The 17,164-nt window shown below is 55.0% G+C and overlaps 8 protein-coding genes across 8 annotated transcripts; 6 read left to right on the plus strand and 2 right to left on the minus strand.

Moving 5' to 3' along the window:
- Window positions 1-4,267: 4,267 nt before the first annotated feature.
- BZA05DRAFT_331142 (cyclin-domain-containing protein) lies at window positions 4,268-5,567 on the plus strand (the record flags this gene model as incomplete). Its single annotated transcript, XM_051480576.1, has 2 exons — window positions 4,268-5,263; window positions 5,325-5,567. 2 exons carry the CDS (start codon window positions 4,268-4,270, stop codon window positions 5,565-5,567), a joined length of 1,239 nt encoding a protein of 412 aa, XP_051343489.1.
- BZA05DRAFT_384681 (uncharacterized protein) lies at window positions 5,512-6,180 on the plus strand. Its single transcript, XM_051482339.1, has one exon. The coding sequence runs from the start codon at window positions 5,714-5,716 to the stop codon at window positions 6,164-6,166; it is 453 nt and encodes a 150-aa protein (XP_051343490.1). The 5' UTR covers window positions 5,512-5,713; the 3' UTR covers window positions 6,167-6,180.
- A 421-nt stretch (window positions 6,181-6,601) lies between these two features.
- On the plus strand, window positions 6,602-8,364 carry BZA05DRAFT_105062 (adenylate kinase-domain-containing protein). Its single transcript, XM_051478508.1, has 3 exons — window positions 6,602-7,017; window positions 7,111-7,382; window positions 7,612-8,364. Exons 1-3 carry the CDS (start codon window positions 6,816-6,818, stop codon window positions 8,020-8,022), a joined length of 885 nt encoding a protein of 294 aa, XP_051343491.1. The 5' UTR covers window positions 6,602-6,815; the 3' UTR covers window positions 8,023-8,364.
- Window positions 8,365-10,007, plus strand: BZA05DRAFT_105063 (ribosomal L28e protein family-domain-containing protein). The gene is made up of 3 exons (XM_051478509.1): window positions 8,365-8,767; window positions 8,823-9,685; window positions 9,750-10,007. Exons 1-3 carry the CDS (start codon window positions 8,706-8,708, stop codon window positions 9,824-9,826), a joined length of 1,002 nt encoding a protein of 333 aa, XP_051343492.1. The 5' UTR covers window positions 8,365-8,705; the 3' UTR covers window positions 9,827-10,007.
- A 1-nt stretch (window position 10,008) lies between these two features.
- Window positions 10,009-11,567, minus strand: BZA05DRAFT_105029 (CRAL-TRIO domain-containing protein). Its single transcript, XM_051478507.1, has 3 exons — window positions 11,238-11,567; window positions 11,109-11,158; window positions 10,009-11,036 (listed from the first exon to the last, which is right to left on the minus strand). The coding sequence occupies exons 1-3, from the start codon at window positions 11,403-11,405 to the stop codon at window positions 10,322-10,324; spliced, it is 933 nt and encodes a 310-aa protein (XP_051343493.1). The 5' UTR covers window positions 11,406-11,567; the 3' UTR covers window positions 10,009-10,321.
- Window positions 11,568-12,242: 675 nt separating this feature from the next.
- BZA05DRAFT_384690 (uncharacterized protein) lies at window positions 12,243-12,845 on the plus strand. The gene is made up of 2 exons (XM_051482340.1): window positions 12,243-12,543; window positions 12,622-12,845. Exons 1-2 carry the CDS (start codon window positions 12,260-12,262, stop codon window positions 12,722-12,724), a joined length of 387 nt encoding a protein of 128 aa, XP_051343494.1. The 5' UTR covers window positions 12,243-12,259; the 3' UTR covers window positions 12,725-12,845.
- Window positions 12,846-12,864: 19 nt separating this feature from the next.
- BZA05DRAFT_384693 (Snf7 family) lies at window positions 12,865-13,906 on the plus strand. Its single transcript, XM_051482341.1, has 2 exons — window positions 12,865-13,007; window positions 13,064-13,906. Exons 1-2 carry the CDS (start codon window positions 12,971-12,973, stop codon window positions 13,678-13,680), a joined length of 654 nt encoding a protein of 217 aa, XP_051343495.1. The 5' UTR covers window positions 12,865-12,970; the 3' UTR covers window positions 13,681-13,906.
- A 521-nt stretch (window positions 13,907-14,427) lies between these two features.
- On the minus strand, window positions 14,428-15,925 carry BZA05DRAFT_367335 (putative ATP-dependent protein binding protein; the record flags this gene model as incomplete). Its single annotated transcript, XM_051481563.1, has 2 exons — window positions 15,353-15,925; window positions 14,428-15,297 (listed from the first exon to the last, which is right to left on the minus strand). The coding sequence occupies exons 1-2, from the start codon at window positions 15,626-15,628 to the stop codon at window positions 14,428-14,430; spliced, it is 1,146 nt and encodes a 381-aa protein (XP_051343496.1). The 5' UTR covers window positions 15,629-15,925.
- Between the last annotated feature and the right edge of the window lie 1,239 nt (window positions 15,926-17,164).

Raw genomic sequence — 17,164 nt, forward strand, 5'->3', positions numbered from 1 at the left:
AAACTCTTCCACCTCCTCCCCAATGTAGCGCGGGGAGATCGCATCGTATCGTATCATACTACTAGGTAGCTAATGGAGCTGGGTGATCTGCTTGTTTGCTTGCTTGTTTGCTGCGAGTTGGACCTCCGAGCCGAGTGCATCTCCGGGAATCGGCGAGGTCAGACTGTCGGGTTGGTAGCATCGAGATGAATGAAGGAGGGCTGTGGCCGTGAGTGCATACCAAGTAGTTGACCAAGTCGCTATGTACCGTTGAGTGCGTATAGAATAGGTAGATGGGGGTGGTGAAGTTAGAAGGAACATATACTTCGGACATTTATACCCAGCCAGCCAGCGGCCAGCGGCCAGAGTCACGACTCACGTCAGCACGCCTCGGGCCGGGACTCGCTACTATACTTCATAACTCACATACTCTAGAGTTCTAGAGGTTATATAGAGTGGAGTTTGTAGAGTGGAGTAGTCTCGACTCTCGACTCGAGCTCGAGGCTCTTCTCGCCGAACCCCCCGTTCCATCCACCTGGCACCTCACGCATCACTCCCCGCCCGAAACATCCAGACCAGACGTTATACGACTCACTCGCCCGTTATCAGCAGCCAGTCCAGACTCGCACTCAGCCTTCGCAGCATTTACGGCCTTGAAGATGTCTCTACTATCTAGCGGACGGCCCCCTCACTCGATCAGCCAGTAACTATGACGTCACTCCGTCCGAGCTCCAGCTCCCAGCTCCAACTCCAGCTCCAGCTCCGGGCCCCGGCAGCTCCAGAGATTCAGAGAGTGGGAGCTCCCTTGATCCAGCCATTCAACCAACCATCCGATCAACCAACCAACCAACCATCCACAGCCATCCCTTTAAGATGCGCCGTTGATCCCCCAAATCTCTGCTCTAGGTAGGTATATGAACGCGGGGAAGCTCGATGACTCGCAGGTAAACCAAAGCAGGCTTTCGGTCTTTCTTTCGGTTCGAGATCGGTGATGCAATACCTACTCTACCTGGTAGTGCGAGGGATCATCTGAAGGCCGAAGGCCGAAGGATGGCAGCCTGTCTACCTGCCTACCTGCCCACGGTATGGTAGGTACTCGTAGCAGGCATTTACATACTATCCGGACATCCCAAGGGAGTGCGGGGAGGCCATCATGACGAGCACGCAAACACGCTATGATATCCGGATACTTTGCACCTACACAACATGAGTACATACACCTACTCTACACATAGTAGAGTACCATGGATGATCCATATACCCATTCTAGCGGCAAGCGGAGAGCGTGTCGTGCGGTGCGGGGGCTGCGGGGCTGCAGCGGCGTGCGTGCGGGGGGCTACATACACCAGCTATATACATACACCGAACAACGCAAGCGCCCTGTCCTGTCTGTCTGTCTGTCTGGCTGCTTCAACGCCGTTGCGGTGCATTGACAGGTCGTCGGCGTCGGTGGGGCTATGTAGGTACTATCGAGTAGTAACAGTAGTAACAGTAGTAACAGACATCGACGCCACTCCACTCCACCTTCTTTTCATTCAGCCAGTGAAAAGAGGAGGGGAACCGTTGTGGGGGTTGGGGAAGGGGTGGGGTGGGGGAGGGGGACATACACTCTACCTTCTACCTTGCATGCCACAGCATGCCGATATCGTGTTTCTCCTGAGTCCTGAGGATCCTGAGGAGAACCAGACGGAGGAGGCGGAGGCGAAGGCGGATTAGCGGGAGGAGATCGCAAAGAGGCGAGATTGTGGATTTGCGGATTGCGGGCTGGTACGTGCTACATACGGTACCGGTAGTATGCGTCATTTAATTCTCCTATCGTGCGTGCGTGAGTGAGTGCGTGCCTTCGGCCGCTGGAAACGGGCGCCTGTTGCTATGTAGATAAAGTGCGAGCTTGGGAGGTATCTCCAAAGTAGACATAAGGAATCGCGACCGTGGTGTGGGGCCAGGCTGGGCTGGGCTACATATCACTGGAATTCCTACTTACCTAGAGCTCGAGCAGCACGGGTTGGCTCAAACCTTCTTCTTCTTCTGCCTCTTCTCCCCCTCCGCAAGCTCAAGCTCCCGTCGGCCCTAGTAGCCCCCATGGATGATTTGATACTTACCCACATACTTTGCTCTGTCCACGGAAAAAGCGACGCCCCCCATCCCCATCCATCCACATCATATACCTACCAAATTGGCATGCTCCCTCCCTCCCATCCGTTTTTGCCTCCCCGCTGGGGGGTTCTCCGGGGGGAGGAGCCAAGCCATGTGGGATGCTGCGTGCGATTCGCCAATGACAGTGCGTCCTTTGCGGCGTGGGGCCGCGACGGTTGGCAGGATGGTTGGGATGTGCGCTCTAGAGTGGGTAGAGTAGAGTGTGTATGTAGAGTAACGAAGCTCTGGGTTTCGCCTTAGTGCTTAGTCGTTATGGCATAAGGGGTGGGAGGTTAGGTGGGAGGTGGTGGGTGGAAGGTGGGTGGAAGGTGAAGTGTGGGAGGGAGCGAGGGAGGAGGAGGGGGCTGCTTGGATATCTGCCGTTCTGCGTCTGCGTCTGTCGCTTACGGCCTGCTCTCTCGGCCAACGAGGGGGGAGGAGCGGGCAGGCTGCCTCGTGGGAGTGGCCTTGACAAGGCCCCACGGTATGTAGAGTAGATAGCATGGGGGACGTGAAGAAGCAGAGCATACATGGAGCAACAGCAGATGCGGATAGGCACTCTATGATATGCATTATTCGTGCCGATGCAAGTGCCTACCCGTGTTTTGGCTGCGGGAGAGTTGGTTGGGGTGGATTTCTGGCGATAGATACTTGTTACTTGCTTGCTGAAGAGCTCCGCGCTCTCTCCCTTCTGGATGCGGAGAATAGAGTGATGAATGGGGGGGAGGGGGGATTCTAAATTCTAATGCAGAGACAACACATGTCTTAACCACGTAAACGGGGGGTTCTTCCGCTGCTTCTTCCGCTGCTTCTTTGAATTCTTATTCTTCTTCTTACTTCATAGCTTCCATTTTCTTGATACTGCACTTTTTGCCCGGCCGGCCACTCATCACCATCATCACCACCACCACCACCACAACCACCAACACTGCGACCACTTCGCTGTCCGGGCTTGCCTTGTCTGGCCCGCCCGCTTTCCCGCGCTGGCTTCACTGATCGGAAGATGAAGACCCTGTCGCAAATGAATACAGCGGAACGTAGATGAAGTGAGTAGAATAGAGTATATATCATACTAAGGGACAAGGTAAATACAATACCCTCAGAGTGTGGCAATGCCACCCCCGAACCGGGCTCCATAATCATCGATATCGCTGCGGTGCCTGCTGTGCTGCGACCCATCTCCGCCCACTCACTCACTCACTCTACCGCGTTCCATTCTCCCTCAAGCACTCCTTCAACGTATCCCTCAACCTCCCAACCCGCTCCTCGCTCCCCTCCTCGCTCCCCCCCCTCCTTCTCTTCCTCCCCCTTCTCTTCCTCCCCCCATTCATCCTCCTCCTCCTCCTCCTCTTTCTTTGCCCCTCTCCTCTCCTCGGAATTCACTTCACACCACCACACTTGAATCCTCGTATTCATACCCTCCCACTACCTCCACCACCACCACCACCACCACCACCACCACCACATCCACCAACACCACACCCACTTCTATACACAGCCCACCCACCACCACCACCGCCTCCCTCTTACACCCACAAACTCGCAACCCACGACATCTCCCTCCACCTATACACCACCCGACTTCACGAGACCACCACAGTAATGTTGCAGGTACGTTTCGGCATCTGTTGTTGGATCGTTGTATTTCCTGCATCAACCCCCATGCACCACCCCTCCCCCCCCTCCTCCCGTAGCCAAAATCTCACTTCCACTACCCCCAACCCCGTTCCCGTCCTTCCCGTCGGAGTGCGACCCAGACTCCAGTCATAGAGTTCATGGCTCGCCTCCCGTTGCCCACGATATACGTAGCTTCGGGGAGTTACGGGCGCGATGAAGAAGAAAAAAAAACCACCCCCCCCCCTCCCCCCTCCCCCAATACCAACCAACCCCTTCTCCTTGCTTGGCTACATACCCCCGTACTTGCCTTCATTTCCCCCTACACGAGCGCACTTCTCTCTGGTCGCCGCGAGGTACTCGTTAGTACCGACACATTGAGACGCGGGAAAGACCACACACACATACGCACCGCCGAATCTCGTGCGCAGCAGCAACAACCACAAAACCCAACACCGGAACAACTCAACCGCACTAGGAACGCAGGGCTGACGGCTATATTGCAATGATTCAGGTGGGATTACGATCAGAGAACATCATGATAACTCACCCCGAGAGCAGCGCATACCGACCAGCGCTTGCTCACTCTTCATCCTCATCTACTCCCGACCAGTGGGCGCGGTCGTCGGTCGGCCCTTCCGCGATTCCTAATCCAAGAGAACCAGCGCCCTCGGCGCGTGGAGCTCCTCTGCCGTCGCAGCAGTCGGCGTTGAGGCATCACTCGACCAGCTCGCGCTCGACCCCACCGCCATCCACATCCACCCCGATACCTTTCGACCACGCCGGCGCGACCACTTCGCACCCACCGAGCGGAAATCTCGGTACCTTTTCCCCGTCTTCCTCGGTCTCGGCTACCCCCGACTCTTACGCTTCGCCGACCCGAACGAAGCGCGCATCCGAAGACACGCCGCCGATCCAGTTGCGCAATCTCAATCACATCGTCGAGCTGGCTAAGGAGGACTGTTTGCACCCGCAGCCGACGCACCGGAGGAATCGCAGCGGGAATGAGGACAAGCGGCGCTACGAGATCAGCAGCATGCCAGTCGGGGACGTGATAGAGATGGTGGCTGCGCTCCTGACGAAGATCACGACCACAAACGACCTGCAACATGAGCACCTACACAGGAACATGCCGCCGGATGGCGTAGCTGGCTTGAGCACTACCACCAACAGTGTCCTGGCCTTCCACGGAAAGAACGTCCCCAGCATCACAATTCAGAGCTACCTTTCTCGGATACACAAGTACTGCCCGACGACCTATGAAGTCTTCCTGTCACTGCTCGTGTACTTTGACCGGATGACGGAGCGGGTGAACGAGAAGCCTCTGGCCTACGGAGTAGGGGGATCAGTGACGATCGGGGACAACCATCCGGATATGCCACCTCCCCCGGCTCCCTCTGCGCCGGATCCATACCATACGTCTCATGTGTTCGTAGTTGACAGCTATAATATACATCGATTGGTGATAGCCGGCGTGACGTGTGCCTCCAAGTTCTTTTCCGATGTGTTTTACACAAATTCCAGATACGCAAAGGTACGCACAACGCGCTCATTGTACGCGGCGGGGAGGGGGAAACTGGCTAATTCGATAATAGGTCGGAGGACTACCATTAGCTGAACTCAACCACCTCGAGTTGCAGTTTCTGATACTCAACGACTTCCGTCTCTCGGTACCGGTGGAGGAGCTCGAGGCCTACGGTACGATGCTGGTGCAATTCTATGCTCGGGAAGCAATAGCGAACGCGAACCTGCAGGGCATCGACCCGCCGTCACCGCCAGCGCAGCAGCAGCAGCAGCAGCAGCAGCCGTATGTGGTTGGTAGTATCGCGACAGCTTAGGGAGTTTTCACCGCTACATCACCAACTATGGAATATGAGCAAGACCAGCAACCCAAGATTCCATCGTCACCCTCCGATTCCACTTCGATTGCTGCCACAACCATGCCTACGGAATATGCGGAGGAGCAGGAAGAGGAAGAGGAGGAATGAGGCGTTTAACGAATCTATTTTTCTTGAACCTTTTCTTCAGTTTTATTTTTTTCATTTCGGGTTCATGTAGTTTAGACAGGGAGGCAGCAGTGCAACTTTTGCTCTTGGATGTTTTTTTGTTCTTTTTTCTTCCTCTTTTTCTTGCCTTGCTTTCGTGTTCACGATCGTCATCATTGCTGGGTGTTTTCTGTTTTTTCTGTTTTCATGTTATTTCTTGTTCTTCTAGGTCTTTTTTTCTTCTTTTTCTTTCGTTTTGTTTTCTCTTTGATATACTGATATCTCTCCTTTTTTTTGTTTCCGCCTGGTTTCGGTTTTGTTTGATTGTGGTGGGCGGCGACACGGGGGGTTTAGACGGCAACGGGATCGAACTGACTGAGCGTACGTACTCTACTCCACGATTTACGGAGGAGTGCGAGGTGCGGGGGCTATGGGGAGTTACGGTGGGTTAATGGCGAGATCGGGGGTGGGAGGTGGGAGGTTGGGGGGGCGGGATGGTGTGGGATATATATGGTTACTGAGCGATGAGGGATGGCGGAGATGGCGGAGATGGCCCATGGGGCGTATGGAAATGTTGATGCTTGCAGATATTTACCGTGATCGTTGGGGGACGTGTGGGTGTGTGGGGGACGTGTGGGCGTGGATGTGGGTCGTAGGGAGCTCGAGCCTCGAGATGAATGGGGATTAAAGGTAGAATCTATGGTTGCCATGTCCCTGATCAGAGCTTAGAGCGAGTGATGTGGATGAACTACGGTTGGGGTTGGCCACGGAGAGCTCGTCAGCTAGGAATGTTGCTAGCAGCTGTGGTGAGTGATAGCTTGTGGAGATTGGATCCGGAAAACTCGCGGGTCTTGCTTGATTTCTCTCCAAGCTCAATACATAGCCTTGTAGCGGAAAGCCTAGCTACTCTGGCCGGCCCAATTGAGTGTCAACGAGGCTGAGCAGCACCTACCGAATTTCAATACTCTGGTGCAGTCCCAATCGAGCCATCCACGGTTTCCTCCACTTCCACCACCAAACCCCACCACACCTCGCCTTCATTCCTATACACCTTCACACCACCACACCACCCTCAATTACACCGTCACTTCTGAAGCAACAATGTTCGCTCCATCTCGCGTCCTCCTCCGCAGCAGCCTCCGCGCTATCCCACGTACCGCCGCCCCCCGACGCGTCGTCTCCGCCGCCGCCGCCCGCGGTTTCGCCAGCGGCCCCCCAAAGACTAGCATGCCGGTGCTGCCAATACTGGCGATTCTCGCGGCCGGCTCCACGGCATTCTACTACCTCGTGCAAGCACGGAAAGGTGCGTATTCCACCCCCTCACCCCCCACCCGCGGTCCCCCGCCCCTTTTGTCCGACGCAGCCATTGACCCGTGCACTGGCGGGTGACCAACAGATCCCCTCCCCGCCATCGAGGCGCACCAGCCCGCCCAGCAGCAGCAGATCGCGCCGCCGCCGACCAAGAAACCAACGTTCTCGCCGCAGCAGGTCTCGGTAATCTTTGTGCTCGGCGGCCCCGGCGCCGGCAAGGGCACGCAGTGCGCGAACCTCGTCCGCGACTATGGGTTTGTCCACTTGAGCGCCGGAGACCTGCTGCGTGAGGAGCAGAACCGTGCAGGTTCCGAGTTTGGCGAACTCATCAAGACGTATATTCGTGAGGGAAAGATTGTGAGTTACTTGCTATTACTACTACTACTTTTCTCGGTGCCGGTGGGGGAGAGGTGGGCCGCGTGGTGAAGGCGTTGTCGGCCCGGTGATCTGTGGCATGGGTAGGGGGTTCGGCCCGATGCCCATGCGGGCTCGGAACAACGCCGGGACGAATACCATCACGTCCCAGTGCGGCTGTATGGGGATGTCATGTCATACGAATCTGCGACTGACAGCGAGTGTATCACAGGTCCCGATGGAAGTGACGGTCGCGCTCCTCGAGAACGCCATGAAGTCCGCGATCGCCGCGCAGGGCAAATACAAGTTCCTGATTGACGGGTTCCCACGCAAGCTCGACCAGGCCTACAAGTTCGAGAGCGACGTGTGCCCTAGCACGTTCACGCTGTTCTTCGACTGCCCCGAGGAGGTGATGCTGAAGCGCCTGCTCAAGCGCGGCGAGACCAGCGGCCGCGACGACGACAACATCGAGAGCATCAAGAAGCGCTTCCGCACGTTCACCGAGACTAGCTACCCGGTCGTCGAGTACTTCCGCGCGCAGGGCAAGGTCATCGACGTCGATGCCACCAACACTCCCGAGGGCGTCTATGCGCACGTCAAGAAACAGCTCAAGGATAAGCTGAAGACCATGGACAAGGCTTAGAAGATCCTGTCGGTCAAACACTTGTCTACCAAGCGTCCGGGTGTCGGGGCCTTCACTGCTGCCGTGTCGTTTTTGCTACTCGTGGGAGGTTTACGTGGTGGTGAAGCGCAGGTTTCCCACTGGTGGCCCCGACAAGCGGCGGATGATGGCTCCGGTAATCGCTCACGCACACTGCTTTCTTCTCATATTCCTTCCTCTCATATTCCTTCATCTGTTTGTTTCTAGATCATACCTACTACTTCATACCTTCATTTTCTTTTGTACTGTGCTTTTTTGAGCGGGCGGGCACGACTTCTTTCCTTTTCTTGTAGAAGTCCGCATTATACATTTAGTTTCATACCTTAGACGATAGAATAGAATAAGAGGGGAGTATCTGGTTAAACTACTTCAGAGGGCCCGGTCGAGATTGTTTGCATTCGCCACACCGCTTGTGTTATCACTCGGCAGTGGCAGTGGCAGAGGGTGGCGGTGGTGTGGTGGGGTGTGACGCTAGTGGTGAGAACCCTGGCTGCAATCCGATAAAAATTCGCGACAACCCAATCCCAATCACGACAGCATATAGCGAGCAGCAAACCACCAGCACCACCAGCATCACCAGCACCACAAGCACTTGACCAGCTTGTCGTCGTCGTCGCTCCTGCCCCTCCACTTCCACAGCCGTACACCCCCTCCTCCCACCCACCATGGCGTCCGACGAGATCGTCTGGCAGGTCATCAACCAGCAATTCTGCGCCTTCAAACTCAAGTGAGCATCCCACCCCCTCCACGGTACCCCCACCACTAACCCCCCGCCCCTCTAGAACCACGAAAGGCACCAACTTCTGCCGCAACGAGCACAACGTGACGGGACTGTGCAACCGGCAGTCCTGTCCGCTGGCGAACAGCCGGTACGCGACGGTGCGCAGCGAGAACGGTATTTTGTACCTGTACATGAAGACGATCGAGCGGGCGCACATGCCGTCGAAGCTGTGGGAGCGGATCAAGCTTTCCGAGAACTACGCGCGGGCGCTCGCACAGATCGACGAGCGCCTTATCTACTGGCCCAAGTTCCTGGTGCACAAGTGTAAGCAGCGCATGACGCGGCTGGCCCAGGTCGCGCTGAGGAGTAGAAGACTGCTGCGCGAGGAGGAGCGCATGGGTGAGACTGTTGTTGCCAAGATTGCACCGAAGGTTAGGAGGAGGGAGAGTACACGCGAGAGGAAGGCGCTGGCCGCGGCAAAGGTCGAGAGGCAAATCGAGAAGGAGCTCATTGAGAGGTTGCGCAGCGGCGCCTACGGCGAGCAGCCGCTGAATGTTGAGGAGGGCATCTGGAAGAAGGTTCTGCGCGGGCTGGAGCGGGGCGGGCAGGCGGAGCGGGATGTGGATCACGACGAGGAGGAGGATGAGGAGGTAGACGAGGATGAGGAGGAGATCGAGGAGGAGGGCGAGGTTGAGTATGTGTCCGGAGACGAGGACCTCGAGGACGAAGAGGAGAATGAGGGCCTCGGCGATATCGAAGACTGGCTCGGTAGCGGCGCTAGCGACTTCGAGGAGGGCGACGATCTCGAGGATAGCTCCGACGACGATGACAGCTCCGACGACGACGAGGAGAAGGCCCCCGTCAAGAAGATCGACGACAAGAGTCGCAAACGTCCTGCGCCTCAGTCCGCGAAGCCCAGAAAACGTGAGCCTCCTCACCCACCCCCACTACCACCATTCCTCCGCATGCTAACATCTCTCTCCGACAGGTGGTGCCAGAGTCGAAGTCGAGTACGAGGAAGAAAGGGAAGCTCCACAGGTCTCGGCCAAGGAGTTGGCATTCTAATCCACTCACCTTCTACATGTGCTTTTGTTACACGCGTATGCCTGTCTGTTCACTGTTCTTCCTTGTACATAATAAATGCGCTCGGTGGGGGTTTACTTTCATTTGCTGTCTGGGAATAACTAAAAAGTTTTGCTTCCATGTCATACTATTGGATGCACTGCCTCAGACGAAGGGGACTGAACATCGTCCATGTGAAGGCCACGTACTAGTACTCTACACCGGCTCCGTGTGCAGTACATCTGTCTCTACGCACGGGTCTCAAAGTCAATCAAAGCAATTGATACTCCCGCTTTAGATTACCATGTATATATTTTCTGCCGCACCCACCGCCGCCAGTCTACGGTCCCAAGATCACCCTCTTCCCAAATCCAGCACAGAACAGAAACGTGGTAAAAAAATAAAAAAATAAAGTACAGCACAGCACAGCAAGATATAGCTTCCCTTATGTTGGGTTGTTGTTCCCTTCAATTTCAACAGTAAAAACACGCATCAAATCTATGCCGTTGCCGTTGCCTCGACTGTCGCCGCCGGGGGAGCGGTAGCAGTAGGAGTAGGTGCAGTGGCAGGGCCTTGATATTGGGGGTCCTTCCATGGGCCGGCATCCGACAGCTCGCAGCCACTCTCGCACTCGCAGCTTCCACCGAAGAGCTTGGGCAGGTTCTCGGCAGGGATCTGGCCCAGCAGTTCGGTCTGGTACTTTCCGCCGAGAACATGGATCTTCTCAACGGTGACGGGGTCGAGGAATCCCTTGACCATGTTGAAGACGCCCGAGAATCCCCACGGCGCGTTGATGATGTAGAGCTTTCCGAGGCGCTCGGGGTAGTAGTTCTGCGAGATGGCCGAGACCCTGCGGAGGAAGCCGTAGGCCTGGGGAATGCTAGTCACACCGACGCCCTTAAGGTCCATGATGGTGCAGCAGGTCTCGAGGAGCTTGCCGGCCTTGCGCGAACAGGCGGGGAGACGAGGGTCGGCGAGACGCTCGTACTCGAGCACGAGGTTCTGGATCATGCGCTCTTCCGTGGTGATCTTGAGCATAGCTGCCAAGTCGATCTTGCCGAGTTGCTCGATGTACACGGGACGACCGTCCTTGTCGATCTTGTGGTAGTACTGGGGATAGTACTCAAAGACTTTGGGCTTCTCGACGTATACAAAGTCTTTGACGATGTCTTCGACCTTGAACTCTTTCCGCCACTTTTCACACTCGGTGAACCTGAGCTGATCAGCCAGTGATCCGGAGAGAACGACGCGACGCGTCTGTCACACAGGGGTAGTAGATGCCTACATGGTCTTTGCCAAAGGAATATCGAACTTCCTCGCTCTCAGAAATCGGAGCTACAACAACAATGCCCGTCAGCTCCCGTCTTCGTGAGAAAAGTTTATCGATGACGTGTCATCATCTTCCGCAACCTACCAGAGTGAGAGTATCCAGATTCTCCGTGAACCCCTCCTCCTCCAGCTCCTTCCTCATCTGCACGACCTTCTCATCCTGCTCGGGGGTGGTGTGTCCTGGGTGGCCGGCGCCCGACTCGGGGTTGATGGTGGGGTAGTCGAATGTGTCGTGCTTGGGATCGGTAGCCATTTTGTTGGAGTTTGAAGATGGATGTGCTGTGGGGGTTTCTGCAAGGGGTGTTTCTTAGCAAAGGGGTTGCGTTGAATACAGATCGTGGTGTCTATGAAGCGGGAAGAAAACTGAAGCTGGTTGCGAGATGGAGATGGAGGTAACGGTAGTGGTGGATGGGGGAATCGGAAGTCTGTATGGTACTCACCAAGCTTCCCGTTATATAACTGAATCAAGAAACGAAGAGAGCGGCCTAGGGAGAAGAAGAGCGAGGTGGGTTAAAGATGGAGGAGGGGTTGGTGTGTGAGAGTCGAGGTATGGTATATTTTATCTCCAGCTCTCTGGGTCAAAAGGACAGACACTTAGAAAGGAGGTTGTGCAGTTGCTTGGCTGGCTGAAGACGGAAGTTGTTGGCGCGGCGGGTGGTGGGCGTGGGGCGGGGAGCGTCGGCAAGGGGATGGGATTTAAATTCTTGATTTAATTGGGAGTTATTTCTTGAATTATGCATTTGGGTTATTCCATGATGATTGGCGGGGTCATCGCATGCTCGTGGATGGATGGATGGTGGCTGGGACTTCAACGGGTCTCAACGGGAACAACAGACTGAGCTGCGTTCTCTACTTCTCGTCTCCATCTTCACTTTCATCTTCCTCACGCTCTCGCTGAATTCCGCATGGACTTTCTCTTCCCTTCAGTATCGGCCCAACCACCACCGACACCGCCCCCGGCGGCCACGACGACGACACGACGACTCCAGCGCTCGGCCGGCAAAACCAGATCACCTGAACGTACCGAGCCTCTACCCTAGGTACTAATCAGGTCCTGCGGCGTTCCGCGCGCCTCACCTTCCGCCACCAGCCAACCACACCGCGTCGATGTCCCCTCCGCCGACCAACACCGCCACACTTCGACACGCATACCGAGCGCTGCTCAAAGCCTCGCTGGCCGCGGTGCAATACACGGTACCGGAGCGGTACGTAGTGCGCGACAAGCTTCGCACGGCATTCCGGTTCACTCCCGCGTCGCACTACAGTCCCCGGCGGATCCACAACACCCTCGACTTCCTGTGGACCGCCGCCGAGAAGCGCGGCCTCGAACATAAAATCGTGAAGAATCTCTGCGTCGTCCATTACTACCAGATGGCTTTCAGGAAGAAGAGGTTTGTTCCGTTCCATCGCATTCATTCATAGCGAGTGAGAATTTGCTATGCGGGGATGATAATACGTACGGCGCCTAGGGGTCAGAATGAATCCGAGATGCAAATCGTCGCCACGGCGTATCACAGCTACCTCGAGAACCTGGGGCTGCTGAATGAAAGCATGGACTTGGATTTGCGATGAGAAAGAGGAAAGATTCTGTAGAATACGCGTACCTACTCTAAGTAGACGCTCTCCGACACATCCGTGTGAACACGCCAAGCAATATGGTGCTACAGATATATAGAAGTGTTCTGTGATGACGTCCCTCTGCTTCCCTGTCTCTCATGCTCATCTTGATCTCGTGCTCTTCCCACCCTCCGCCTTCTCCGCGAACAAACAAATAACCAACCAACCTCGCGCCCTCAACCACCATACCACTACGCCAGCATGGGCGCCACCCCCAGCCGCATAACTCCGCAAGACCGGTACCCCCGATCCCCCGTCCCCGCTTCCTCCCACAGCTACTAACCCCCGCGCGCAGCGCGATCCTCGATCTCAAGCTACAACGCGACAAGCTACGGATGTACCAAAAAAAGATCACGACGGTTCTGAACGCGGAGCACGCAGCAGCGCAGTCTTTGCTGCAGCGGGGCGACAAGCCACGGGCGCTTTTGGCACTGCGGCGGCGGAAATACCAATCCTCGCTACTCTTGCAGACGGACCGGCAGCTGGAGACGCTCGAGGCGCTTACGTCGTCCATCGAGTTCGCGCTCATCGAGAAGGATATCGTCTTCGGCCTCAAGCAGGGGAATGACGTGCTCAAGCAGATACATAAGGAGATGACGCTGGAGGCCGTGGAGAAGCTCATGGATGAGACCCAGGAGGGCATTAGGTATCAGAAGGAGGTCAGTGAGATGTTGGCGGGCGTCATGACCAATGATGATGAGGATGAGGTGGAGGAGGAGATGGAGAGGCTGGTTAGGGAGGTGGAGGGGCGGAAGGAGGCGGCTGCGCCGCCGGTGGAAGCGGTGGTGCCGAAGCTCCCCGAAGCTCCCAGTACTGCGCCGGTTGCGAAGGAACGCGCACGGGCGAGGAAAGCTACAGTGGAGGCGGCGGCGGTGGAGGTGGAGGGCAGAGGGGAACCGATGCTTGCTTGAGCAGTCATTCCTCCAGGTTGTTTTGTTATGCATATCGGGGCGTTTTGCTAGATTTCTCTTCGTCTTTGCGGGAGTTTGTCTATTCTGCTTTATGACTGCGGGCGGTGTACATTACTATTGTTTCGTACGGTAGATGAATGGACGAGGAGGTGAATTCGTGAAGTATCAAAGCCTGTCGGCGAAGACGGCCTGGTGATACCTCTCAGGTTTCGAGCTAAGATACGGCCAAGCTCCGTTTCAGTCCTACAGCTCATCTGATTATTGAGATTCCCTCAGATTCAGCTGTTATGCATATATTGATTCTACGATCCTTGAGTGGTTGACGCATACGGCGAATTGTAATGGCCAACTGAGGTAAACGCTCACAGTAAGGCGTCACTATTCACGGCAGTTCCCTCATCTACCCCGCATACAGACGATAAGGATGAAACGAAGCACAAGGCTCAAAACTCATAGTTGGGAGGAGTCACAATTCACCAGGCAGACGTGACGAAGTTAATCACATGGTTAACGACAGTAGGCAAAAGTAGATCACCCCAATCTCTGCGCTTCAGGCGCCATTTCCATTCGTAACATTGCGAGTCGACTACAACCGTGACGAAACCAATCTACAAATCGAAAACAATGACAACAGAAAAACACCGAATCCCCGAAAAACTAAACCCCAAGGCCATGATCATAAAACACCGTTTGGAAAGAAAACAAGAAAATCAACTCATCACAGCATTACCCACAACAAAGAACACTCTACTGGCCACCACGGAGACGCAGGACAAGGTGCAAAGTCGACTCCTTCTGAATGTTGTAGTCAGAAAGGGTGCGACCGTCCTCGAGCTGCTTTCCGGCGAAGATCAAGCGCTGCTGGTCTGGGGGGATGCCCTCCTTGTCCTGGATTTTCGACTTGACGTTGTCGATGGTGTCCGATGACTCAACCTCGAGGGTGATCGTCTTGCCGGTAAGAGTCTTGACAAAAATCTGCATACCACCACGAAGACGAAGGACGAGATGGAGAGTCGACTCCTTCTGAATGTTGTAGTCAGAAAGGGTGCGACCGTCCTCGAGCTGCTTTCCGGCGAAGATCAAGCGCTGCTGGTCTGGGGGGATGCCCTCCTTGTCCTGGATTTTCGACTTGACGTTGTCGATGGTGTCGGACGACTCCACCTCGAGGGTGATAGTTTTACCAGTGAGGGTCTTGACGAAAATCTGCATACCACCACGCAGACGGAGGACCAAGTGAAGGGTGCTCTCCTTCTGAATGTTGTAATCGGACAGGGTGCGGCCATCCTCCAGCTGCTTTCCGGCGAAGATGAGACGCTGCTGATCCGGGGGGATTCCCTCCTTGTCCTGGATCTTCGACTTGACGTTGTCGATGGTATCAGACGACTCGACTTCTAGGGTGATGGTCTTTCCCGTGAGGGTCTTGACGAAAATCTGCATACCACCACGAAGACGGAGGACGAGATGGAGGGTGGACTCCTTCTGAATGTTGTAATCGGAGAGGGTGCGGCCGTCCTCGAGCTGCTTACCAGCGAAGATCAAACGCTGCTGATCTGGGGGGATTCCCTCCTTGTCCTGAATTTTCGACTTGACGTTGTCGATGGTGTCGGAAGATTCGACCTGAGACGAATGTTAGCAGCCGCAACAAAAAATGCTGAAGAAGTGCGATGCTTACCTCAAGAGTAATAGTCTTTCCGGTCAGGGTCTTCACGAAGATCTGCATACCACCGCGCAGACGGAGGACCAAGTGAAGGGTACTCTCCTTCTGGATGTTGTAATCGGACAGGGTGCGGCCATCCTCCAGCTGCTTTCCAGCGAAGATGAGACGCTGCTGATCCGGAGGAATGCCCTCCTTGTCCTGGATCTTGGACTTGACGTTGTCGATGGTGTCGGACGACTCCACCTCGAGGGTGATAGTCTTACCAGTGAGGGTCTTGACGAAAATCTGCATGATGGGTATAGAGATAGGAGTGTTGTGTTGTGTAGTGTTTAAGCTTTGTCGGTAGAGTGTGAGGTGGAGGATGAAGTGGAAGGGGAGGAGGAGGAGGTGGATGAAAGGAAGGGAGGAAGAACAAAGGCAGACGGAGCGAGCTCTTTAAAGCTGTCTCGCAGCTGGGGCTGGGAGGCGGGGCTAGCAGGTCTTGGCATTCTAAGGCAAGCCCTGCGATTGGCGGGTTGAGTCATGCGGGCCACGAAGCTGCGCCATAGAAGTAGCTCGAAATTGCCGGAACGGCTTGTACTGCCGCAGCTCTCTCTCCGCAATACTCGTAACGGCAATAAGCAGCTTCAACTTGCCATCGCCACCGTGGCTTTTATTTTCTTCTTCTCTCTCTCTCTCTGTTTTTTGCTTCTGTCTTTCTTCTTCGCCACCCATGGAAATCTTTTCGACTCGGGGTTTCGGATCACGTAAACGTCATGTTGACTCGACGAACCGAACTCTGCTTATCGCCCCCCCTCCCCCACACATCCGAGCTCCATCCACCTTCCGTTACGCTTACGATACGGCATTCTCGGCCACCACCCCAGCTTGGTACCACGTCATAGGTGCCTTCAGCCACATCTCGGATTGCTCAACGATATTTGCCGGTACACAGAGAAGGCTACGGTACGGGAATGTTGCCGCATGCTTTATTGGGGACTCTGCAACGGATGAATTTGCACGGACGGAATTCGTTCCGTATTCCGTCGGCGAACGCTTCAGTTCTATCTGGAGCTCGCTCACTCGTGCTGCTTCCGGGATCACAGAGCGAGTGAGGCCAACACCGAAGCCACAGAACCGCCGGGATCAATCCCGTCCGATCGAAGGTTTGAGCAGTTCCCCACACTTTCAAGGTGCAAGTTGAACCGAAAGTTTGTTTAATTATCGAAATATGTGGGTTCTACTACGCCGGGGCCGACTGGTAGTTGAACCGAAAGTTTTCAGCTTGCTCGTGTGGTGTCTCGCTTAGGCGAGTGATGAACCGTGTCAACAGTTTCATGTTTTCGCCTGCCATTCGTTTCATTATTTCTCTTTTGAAGTCTGATCAAACTTGATCGATCTCTAAAGCAAAAGGATTTCCCTCGGATCATGAGTGCTGTATAATTCAACGGGGTGTAAGAAACGTTGTCTCCCGTTGGACGGCTATTGAGACCGTATCTGAGTATGAGAAGCAAGTACCTTATTTGATCTCGTCACTCCCATTTTGTCAAGATTTTGGTACATAGCACTTCTCATCCTCCAACAACTCATGTGTGAACGATGGGGGTGTGATACTTCTATGAAACGCATCGTGTTTGGGTTCACAGCACAGGCGCGGAAGTACTATGTGAAGATGTGGGAAACTAACCCAATTCCTCAAACTATATATTGTACAGATATAACCTCCATGTATCCCCCTCCCAAACGCCAAAAAGGGTATCGATCCACACCACAGACACATACGCAGTGTTAACCGCCATTCATATTCTCCCTACCCGCACCCATCAGCCAAATGTCCCACGACAGCGA

This window comes from Tricharina praecox, assembly GCF_024521635.1.
Source record: "Tricharina praecox strain CBS 144465 chromosome Unknown BZA05scaffold_2, whole genome shotgun sequence".
Lineage (NCBI taxonomy): Eukaryota > Fungi > Ascomycota > Pezizomycetes > Pezizales > Pyronemataceae > Tricharina > Tricharina praecox.

Excerpts from the sequence above, each read along its gene's own strand:
- BZA05DRAFT_384681 (XM_051482339.1), top strand. The coding sequence starts at position 5,714 with ATGAGGCGTTTAACGAATCTATTTTTCTTGAACCTTTTCTTCAGTTTT.
- BZA05DRAFT_105062 (XM_051478508.1), top strand. The coding sequence starts at position 6,816 with ATGTTCGCTCCATCTCGCGTCCTCCTCCGCAGCAGCCTCCGCGCTATC. Across the intron at positions 7,018-7,110 it reads CCTCGTGCAAGCACGGAAAG|ATCCCCTCCCCGCCATCGAG; the intron begins GTGCGTATTCCA and ends GGTGACCAACAG. Across the intron at positions 7,383-7,611 it reads ATATTCGTGAGGGAAAGATT|GTCCCGATGGAAGTGACGGT; the intron begins GTGAGTTACTTG and ends AGTGTATCACAG.
- BZA05DRAFT_105063 (XM_051478509.1), top strand. The coding sequence starts at position 8,706 with ATGGCGTCCGACGAGATCGTCTGGCAGGTCATCAACCAGCAATTCTGC. Across the intron at positions 8,768-8,822 it reads TTCTGCGCCTTCAAACTCAA|AACCACGAAAGGCACCAACT; the intron begins GTGAGCATCCCA and ends CCGCCCCTCTAG. Across the intron at positions 9,686-9,749 it reads GTCCGCGAAGCCCAGAAAAC|GTGGTGCCAGAGTCGAAGTC; the intron begins GTGAGCCTCCTC and ends TCTCTCCGACAG.
- BZA05DRAFT_105029 (XM_051478507.1), bottom strand. The coding sequence starts at position 11,405 with ATGGCTACCGATCCCAAGCACGACACATTCGACTACCCCACCATCAAC. Across the intron at positions 11,159-11,237 it reads ATCTGGATACTCTCACTCTG|CTCCGATTTCTGAGAGCGAG; the intron begins GTAGGTTGCGGA and ends TTGTTGTTGTAG. Across the intron at positions 11,037-11,108 it reads ATTCCTTTGGCAAAGACCAT|GTTCACCGAGTGTGAAAAGT; the intron begins GTAGGCATCTAC and ends TGATCAGCTCAG.
- BZA05DRAFT_384690 (XM_051482340.1), top strand. The coding sequence starts at position 12,260 with ATGTCCCCTCCGCCGACCAACACCGCCACACTTCGACACGCATACCGA. Across the intron at positions 12,544-12,621 it reads ATGGCTTTCAGGAAGAAGAG|GGGTCAGAATGAATCCGAGA; the intron begins GTTTGTTCCGTT and ends TACGGCGCCTAG.
- BZA05DRAFT_384693 (XM_051482341.1), top strand. The coding sequence starts at position 12,971 with ATGGGCGCCACCCCCAGCCGCATAACTCCGCAAGACC. Across the intron at positions 13,008-13,063 it reads CCGCATAACTCCGCAAGACC|GCGCGATCCTCGATCTCAAG; the intron begins GGTACCCCCGAT and ends CCCCCGCGCGCA.